This window comes from Alosa pseudoharengus, unplaced genomic scaffold (assembly GCF_046254945.1).
Source record: "Alosa pseudoharengus isolate Yale_2024_CS ecotype anadromous, Long Island Sound unplaced genomic scaffold, YU_APseudo_1.1 YU_APseudo_1.1_scf_14, whole genome shotgun sequence".
NCBI classification, from domain to species: Eukaryota; Metazoa; Chordata; class Actinopteri; order Clupeiformes; family Clupeidae; genus Alosa; species Alosa pseudoharengus.
The window spans coordinates 28,276,260-28,285,558 of record NW_027468609.1 but is presented as its reverse complement, the minus strand read 5'-3'; the positions used below and the strand labels follow the sequence as shown (position 1 = coordinate 28,285,558).

The following is a 9,299-nucleotide window of genomic DNA, read 5'->3' as shown; positions in this document are numbered from 1 at the left end:
GACTTTCATTACTCTCAATTTCTGGGTGTTTTCATTGTTATCAATTTCTGAGTGCTTTTAAACAGCTGCATTGTGTGGGTTTTAGAGGACCCTGCAAAAATCCAAGTCAGCAGGGACCAAGTATACTATATACTGAACTGCCTGAAAAAATACAATATTCAAGAAAATGTAAATACAATCCACTAAAGCATCTTACTGTGAATACTACCATCCAACACATACATTGCTTTCAGTCTATTAGAACACATGGTCCTGATATGTGCAATGCAATTTGCAGGACTGCCATCAATCACCATGTAGGCTGTCAATGAAATCAAGAATGATATCAGATGTAATCACCTAATCTTTGACTAAAATGTTGACTATCATGACTAGTCTTCCACTAAATATTCATACTTTTTCAGTAGGAGAATCATATCACCTGTTTGTAGTTTGTTCGAGAAAGTCTATAAAAATCTTTAGAAACCTGTTAAAAATATTTTCTAAGGAACAACCAACCGGGTTCTGTGACTTGACGGTGATATTACAAACTGAAACCTTACTCTTTTCAAACAAACTAAATGCGCCATCGCTTCGCGAGAGAGTCTGTTGAGGAAAAAACCCAACATTTTACTTCACTGCAAATATCACTGCGATATTCGCATGCCTGATATACCTTTTGTTGTTCGCTAAACTGAATTATTTGCCGCTGGAGGAGGAGGGTTGTTGTTTTTGTAAGCGAGACGCCCATCATTCAAAATTCAAACCAATGAGACTGAGCGTGAGCCTGAAACTGTACCCTCGCCCTCTCAGCAGGGAGGCATGGCTGAATGCGGACTGCTCTTGCTCACTTCGGCAAACTGCGCAGCGCAAATGTCTGTTGCGTTCTGATTTCGGCTGTCATTTGTCACATTTTGGCAACATATTGACATAATAACCTTCAGTGTCCGGAGATACAAACACAATTTCAAAGGATTTGGCGCAAAGAAAGGTCTTTCGGTGTCCGTCTGGTCGGCTGCCTCCTGGTCTTTCTTTGCCCATGACAGTTTGAAGACAACGCCGAGGATATAGATCCGTCTTCGGCAAGGAGAGCACTTGGAGGAAGACGACGAGAGCTAACAGAACTTGACGATTTGGGTGGATCTTTTTTCTGCATGTTGCCCGGAATGGTGTAATGTGATCTGAATCTCCCACACATGCGGTTTGTTACATTCAAATTAACTTACTCACACAGCACAAGAAACGAGTGGTTCAGGAAGTATTGGTGGATGTTTTACCGAGGAAACTAAATTTGTCTCAGACCATAACTCTGATTTTCATCTACACATCTTCTCTGGACATTTTCTGTGGATTCTTACTGCGACCGGGTTGCATACTTGCTGTCCGAGTCTCCAAGCTGCTAGGAAGGATGCGCTTGTTGCTATGAATACACGATCAGACTGCACTGTTGAATAAAAGGAAACATTCATATCTACAATCGCCCAGCTCTCTCTGAAAGAACTTCATCACTTGAGTGTACCAAAATCTGTTGCGATCCTTTTTACACAGGATATATAGATTTCATACTGGCAACGTATGACTTTTTACACCATCTTTGAGTAATCGGCAACATTAGTAACAAAGCTTATAGTGTGGACAATCGGCATCGCTCAGGTGCAGTGATCCATTCTTGCTGTAACTCATTCATTCAGTTGAGAAAGCGAATAGCTTATTTTTAAAAAGCCGGGCATTCCGATGTGAACGCCGCTCTGTCAGTTCATACCGAAGTTGTTATCGTAGACACTGCATCGCGAGGATCTGCGTGTCAAAGTTAGATAATGCCGCAACTGGAAACGATTTTGTTTGTTTTTCACATCTTCTGGACGTGCGTGTTCACTCAAGAACCGGCCTCCAAGGTGGTTGCTGATCGCTATGCAGTCTTTTGGAACCGAACAAACCCCAGGTGAGTCGCCAACATAATCTCTCAATGCCTCGCTGTGGAAATGATTGAATCTCATAGAAAGCAAAGTTGGTGTCCACCCACCCAGAGGTTGTTATTTCAATCTTTATTTTAAAACACGTGTTTAAGCAGATAGAAATATAGGCTACTAGACCAGCGCGCTAACCTTTATTTGCCGAAAGCAATGAACATATGAATTACAGTAGCCTACTCTCAACAAAATAATGTAATTTAGCTTTTCACTTGTCATATTAACATGGCCAAATTCTACAAAAAGCAGTAGAAAACAGCAAACACAGCCCTACCATTTAATCATATTACAATGAATACTCGCATCACTGCTATAATTTAGAATGTTTATTGCTGTTTCCTCTTTGCGCGGAACCCAATAACAGTCTATGCAGTGTTAGACTATAGGTTATTGTAAACAATATAGATTAGATATCTATCTCCGACCTGTAATACTTGTGTACTGCGCTGTTTTAGGTGTATATCAACAGACCGCCTAACGCAGAGCCTTTGGAAATTATATTCATTCCGTGAGGTCTGCGGAGGCAGTCCACTGACAAACTTGTGATAACATTTCCCCGGTCTTCAACGAAACCTGATGAATGACCGTTCCCGCAAACCTTGTCCTCTTTGGTAAATTGTCGCACTATGACTTTGCAAATTCATGGGACAGAATCGGCTCATTGAAATTTGCAGTTGAATTGAGGGACTTCTTTTGAGATGCGCATAATTCAAACGTTTACCGCACCATGCCTTAACAAGGAAAATGCTGTAACTGTTGTCCAAATAGAGCACACTATTTCCCACTATTGAACGTATTCTGAAAAATAAAATGTACAGATGTAGGCCTAATTAGTGTGCCTTAAAATGTACAAATAATTGTGACAATTACTTTGAATCTGTCTTTGAGCTTTGTATAGGCCGCGTTTCCTGCGCTATGGTGGTTGCGTGGTTATGTGCTTACCTACATTACATTGTTATAACACAGACGTGCATTAAATTATTTGAACTAAATTATACTTTTAACTCGATGTTAGTAGCCTAGGCAAGCGCATGGGAAAGTGTAAATCGATTAGGTGGTGTCAGCCTAAAAACCTACATGAATCCAGTCTTCTTTGTTATTTTTGCTCTCAGGAGAAGTGTTGGGGAAAAGTGTTTTGTTGATATTTTCTTTCGCAGTGGAATGGGGAACTGTTGATTGCTCCACTCTGATATTCGAGCCTGATAGCGTCTCGGGAAAGGAAACTAGTCGGCGGAGTTGGCAGCTCAGGCGAGAAGCGATGTTCTTTTTCCCTCAACCTCAAGTTCATGTATTTGAAAGGGGAAATACGGAAGCTCTCTTACAGAATTGTAGAGCTAATGATTTAAGCGCAAAACGTAATTTCATTATAGCCTACACTGTGGAGTACTTAAGTGCTTTGTCCCAATTTTACGGTTTTAAGGAAAGACATTCTTTCAAAACAGGTGAACACTATTGGGTGCACCCCTTAGTGGATGACTTTCAATTAAGTTAATTCAAGGTAACATGCTTTGAATTCTTAAGCTTTGAAAATGGAACATTAAATCAGACTAAAAAAAAAGAAATGCAGCTCTCCAGAACTTTATCTGTGATCAAGCCCCTCTTGGTTACTGCCTCCCACTATACCTGTATCAGAATAGTCCAGATGAGTTGAGCTCTCTTACTGTGCACGAGAATCAGGATCTCTGTCTCCAGCTCTTGCCAGGAGTGCCCAGGTTGGTGCCCCCCCCCACCCCCACCCGTGTCTTGCCAGCGACTGTAGGCCATTTCCCATTCCCAGCTCCTGCCCCGCAGTTGCCATGGGTCTGGCCCGCGCCTCTGCCCCACGCTGGGCCGGGACAATGCCCGAGACACAGAGGGTCTTTTCAGCCGTGGCCTGCGCCCAGCTGGGTGCATGCTTTTCGCGAGAGAGGCACATACGGAGGTCACACATTTCTGCGATAACCAAAACAGGCCCTCTGGTCCGCCGTGGTGGGGCGGCGAGCAGAGGCTCCGTCGTCAGGGTTAAAACCGGGGCGAACCCGGGGCCTCCAAACGGCCATGTCACAGGCACCCCGCCTGGGTTTTGTCTGAGGAGAATGGGGCCCCTTGGCTAAATAAATGAGTTACTCTAAATGAGTGTCTCTCATTCGCATTCATGGACTCACCCAGTGGCCTAATCCAGCTCGCTGGCTGGGCTGTATTATGTATCTGTGCTCACAGCTAAGACCTTTGGCCAGCCTTCCCATCTCCTTCCTCTCAGCCTCTGAGACTTCTCTCTCTCTTTCTCTCTCTCTCACTCTTTCTTTTTTCACCCATTCCCCCCTTCAAAATATGAGGACTGTCAAAATATGGTTTGGGTGAGCAGAGAGAATTGGGTTCAGTGTTGTCAGCGTTTTTCGGTCTGTGAGTATTTCCACAGAAGCCTTGAAATGGACGTGATCATTGGGGAGGGGAATAGGGATTGAAGAGGAATTGAAATGCTGAGGAATTCCTGCTTGTTTTCCCTGGCCCTATTCACAAACAAATACAGGTTTTTGTCAGGGTGTTAAAGCGCCTTTGCCGTTACGTAGGGCCCTCCTCTGCATACCCACCCCCCACACAGATACACACACACACACACACACACACACACAGAGAGACACACAGACACACACACACACACACACACACACACACACAGAGACACACAGACACACACACACACACACACACACACACACACACAGTTAGTTAGACGGCCTCTCACACTGCGCCCCATCCCCTCCGTGTCTCCAGCAGTTGGATTGATTCTGTTGAATGTGATTCATTAATGCCTGCAAATTACGGGAATCAAAAGCACCAGAGCAAGAGTTCAACTGTGAGGTTTAGCCAGCCATGAGCCATGCTGTGAAATATTAATACTTCAATTGATGAAGGCACATTATTGGCTTCATTAAAAATTCTTAATAAAAGAACATTAAATACTTCAATGACGCTTTGCACTTTTATGACAGAAGACAAGACACTGCACAAGTGGGCTTTTATTTGCTCTCCTCAACCCAATAACTTTCAAGTGGCCAATTATATTTTGTTTGAAAGTCATTCCTAGACTTCAAACGAGAAATCATCCTAAATTGCAAGTGTGAGGATATTTTTACCACAAAAAAAATCAATTTTCATGATCCATTATTCCAAAACGCCTGGCTTAATACAGAATGCAACTTCCAACTGTTGAAAATAATTAACTATGGTGGCTACCCAGCAAATTACACTTTGCAACTACAGAGCGTGTACTTGGGGGGTTGTGTGTGTGCGCGTGAGTGTGTGTGTGTGTGTGTGTGTGTGTCAGTTGGGACTGTTTCTAGTCGCACTTGAGTGAGTGCAGTGTGTGCTGTTGGGATTCCTAAGGGGATTTGTCCACTCCCTGGTCTCTTGTGTGGGGGCAGAGGTTTGTCCAACACCCTCACAGGTGCAGGCCTTGTCGCATTTTGTGTCCCACCACACACACAGCTCTTGGCCGCCATTAAGGGTTGAGCTTCTTTACAGTAGAACTGCGCATGTCTGCTGCCATTGCATGAATCTAGTTAATGGCCTCTGGTGAGAGAGTGATATTGCTATGTTATACCACAGCTTGGTTGAATTTCTTATTGTGACACATTCTTTGGGAATATAAATTGAATTTGTATATTTGTACACCTGTGAAGAACTTGTATATTCATTTGTCGAGTTTGTTTTGAGGTTGTGAGCTGTCTCGGTGTGACAGAGTTAGTGGATTAGTGTACTGTCAGAAAAATAAGTTACATTTTCGTAGGTTACCCTACATCTGGGCAATGGACCACAGTGATTTTACAAGCTATGCTGGGCTATGCTAGCTTAGTTCTAGTAATGACAGTTTGTCCTGAAAGTGAAGTTGAGGTGAGGTGAGGTGAGGTGAGTTATGATGAAACAAAGTAGTTCAAAATGTAAAAATTATATTACCTTAACTTAAATTATATTAACTTAACATACTTAAGCAACTTAACACAAAAGTGTGACAACCATGGTATAAGCGGGATGCTTGACTTTACTGCATTTGGGTAGCAGAAAATAATGCACTACAAGGTGCAGTAATGGCCACATTACCACCAGGAACAAGCATTATTCTGTGCTCCTGGAATGCTTTGCTATCCCTAACATAACTCATTTATTCTTTTTTTCTATTAGTGTGTGAGTAGGCTATGGATTTCTGTCTTCCTTTATTATTTACATCTGACAGGTATGGTGTTGTGAATAGTCAGCATTTCAGAGTTGTGTGGATCATTAATGGTCTCCAAATTTAGATCGGTGTTGTTGTTGTTGATTTTTTTTCCTTTTCAATCTTTATTCATTTGTGTGGGAAGTTGTCTCCAGCTGAAAACGATACCTGTTTATTTGTTGTTGATAGGTGGGATCAGCAGAGAATCGGTATCGAATTGCAGCCTTAATCTTCTCCGTGTTTGTATATGTGGTGCCATGGAAGCCGATACCGTAGCCCATCAAAGCGAGCCATTGGACGAGCCCCACTCGCCAACAGCTGGGGGCAGGAGGGGATCGGGGCCTTCTGCTGGAGAAGTGTCCTCCTTGGGGCCCGATTCTAATCTCCGATAATGCCCCCTCAAAGCTCTCAATAACAGATGTGACACATTTCCCTTTAGATGGTAGACACTCTCGCTCACTCTTTCTCGTGACATTTTTTTTCCAGGTTCGGTAATAGCTCCAACTAGATGTTCTGGGATGACACATTTGCTTTTTTGTACAGAAAGATGTGCTTTTAAGCAATTCTGGCCATTCCAAAATGTTTTTCAGCTGCCCGTGGTCACATACCGCAGAAATGTAAAATGTCGCCAGTTCCTCCCATCTTCTCTTTGCCTCACTCCCCTTGCCCTTCACCCTGACGTCCTCCAGCACACATACGCAACTCTGCGTCGGACAGAATGACCTCAGATGTTTTTTCTCTCTTTATATGCTGGCTCATTTTTAATCTCCACTTAAGAAACAAAGCCCCCCATTTTGCGGTCTGTGGCCAGTTGATGTTGTGATAGCTGCTCCGTCTTATTGTGCGCAGTTCAGTTCGTATTGTTCGGCATGTTTACCCTCCTCTCCCCCTTCTGTCTCTCCCGGCTCCCTGCTGCTTGGTTCCGCTTGGATTTTAAACGGCTACAAAAAAGAGAGAGAGAGTGAGAGAGAGAGAAAGAGAGAGAGGAAAAAAAAAAACCTCCACGTCCAAATATTGACTGGGTCTTAGGACCTCAGCCCTTCTCCAAGCCAGGACGAGACCCGTGTGAAAGGGCACTATTGTTCTGGTCTTAGCCGCCCTTTGCCAGGGTCTAAAGTATGTAGGCCTCTGTAACACAAGGACTGGGTACGGCGGGCCTTGTCTCACTGAATACAGCCAGGGCGCACAACGGGGGCAAGATGCATAGGGTAGGGGTGGGAGAGCACTCAGGAGAGGGCTGCACTCGGAAAGGGAGGAGGGGGGGGCGGGGGGGGGGGGGGGGGCTGGGGGGTGTGGGGGCAGGAGAGACCCTGTCTCAGCGCCAGTGGGAATGAGCTCCCACCGTCCCCACCGCCCCGCTGCCTGCTCCCCGCTGCCTGGCCGCTCCGCCTGCTCCGCGGCGTGGATTAGGCTCCGGGGTTTGGGAAGCATTTGGCTGGCCCTTTCTCAAGGAACAAGGGGGTGTCAGGAGAAGGAGCTCACTGGAGAGAAAGTTCTCCTGCAGTGTAACCAGCACATCCTGCTGGTTTGTGACCTCATATACAGAGGAAGGTGCTTGGCCCCTTTCTCTCAGCTTTATACATCCCGATACGCTAATAAGTCCGGAAGCTTTGGTGTTTCACGGGTGGAAGGGAATCCTTCTCCTTGCCTTGTGTCCTTCATATCATTTCTATTTCATTGTTCTCCTGTTGTTACAGTGTTACACTGCCTTGCGGCTCAAAGGAAGTCTTGGAAGGGTTCAAGCAGGGAAATTCATGTGGTTGTCACCTTGTATACTTGCAATCTTTTTTTTCGGTGCCTCTGCGGCGACAGCCTGGTGAACGATCGAGTTATTTATTTACATCTTTTAAACTCTTTCAGTTTATTCTCCCCTCCTTTCTTGGTTTTCCCTCTATTTTCTTTTTCTTTCTTCCTCTGTGTTTTTTTTAGGTGAGCTTTTAAATGTGATTGGTGAAATGGCATCCCTTGGGTCTTTGAAGCCAGTGTAGGTATTAACAGAGAGGCACTAAGGGGCTTAAAAGGTCATCAACCCATTGTGTGGAGACACAAAACACTTCCTCCAAGGCCCTTCACCCCCTCTGCCTCGGCCTCACAGAGCTATGGCCTGGCTGACCATTCATATTAATCAGCCTTAGCCCCTAATGACTCTGATAAAGGCTCTGAAAGAGCACTAAAGTGCCCCAAACCCCCCACTCTTCTCCTGATAGGCACACGTAGGAAAAAATGTTGCATGCGGTGAGCCTTGGTCTCTGTACAAAATCAGGCAGAAAAGACCTATCCAATCTCCACATCCTCCATTAGAGACCATTTAATCAGAGGGGAAAGAGAGGTAATAGAGGATGCATTTTTTGGTGAAGCACACTTAAAGGATGTGAAAAAAAAAGTTTCCTTTTTTCTTTATTAAGGGCCAAGCTGCTTGATGAGAGAGAAATGGAATGAAAAGGGGAGAAAGGAGAAAGGGAGGGAGAGGGAGAGATGGTGCAGCAGGAGGGAGAAAAAGAGAGAAAGAGAGAGAGTGAGAAAGAGAGAGAATCACAGAGAGAGTGAAAGAGAAATAAGAGAGAACAGGAATAGTGTGTTTGGATAGCTTGCCCTATATCCCAGCTCTGCTCACTCTTTCCACATGGGCGCCATAAAAAATAGCTGTAGAAATGGCTGTGTCTCAAGTACATGAATATTATCGGCTTACTCCGTGTCCTCTCATGCTTTCCTTTATTTTTCCCTACTCCGTTTCTTAATTTATTCTTATTGAGGGAGGAGCGTAATTGGTTTCCAGCATATCAGTCCATGCCTGAACCATGGGGCTCTCTTGAGTTAAAATGGTGAGGAGGGAAAAAGTGAAAGAAACAATGAGCAAGTGAGTGAGGGAGGGAGCTATGTGTGGGCCTACTTTCTTGGCAAACTTGGATTGGAACAGCCCAGAGTTGGGCGTGTGGAAGACATGGTACACAGACTTGGCACAGTGATTCAACAATCATCCCGACTGGCAGCCATTTTAGGTTCAAATTTCCGTATATCGTAGCCCTCCAGAAGATTTTAAATTGCCAGGAAAAGTCAGCACATTATTAAACAAAATGTGATTAAAAGTAATCGTAAAAGTTAAACGTACGAGGCACATTTTTGGTAGCTGTCGCTGCCTGCAACTTTTTTCATTGTTT

At 44.4% G+C, this 9,299-nt stretch overlaps 1 protein-coding gene across 1 annotated transcript in view; it reads left to right on the top strand.

Annotated features, from left to right (window-relative positions):
* Nucleotides 1-810: 810 nt before the first annotated feature.
* LOC143123262 (ephrin-A5-like) overlaps nt 811-9,299 on the top strand; it is a 58,974-nt gene continuing 50,485 nt past the window's right edge. Inside the window, exon 1 of the mRNA XM_076284530.1 lies at nt 811-1,921. Within this exon, the coding sequence (XP_076140645.1) occupies nt 1,797-1,921 (125 nt within the window). The 5' untranslated portion in view covers nt 811-1,796. The remainder of the gene's footprint in view (nt 1,922-9,299) is intronic.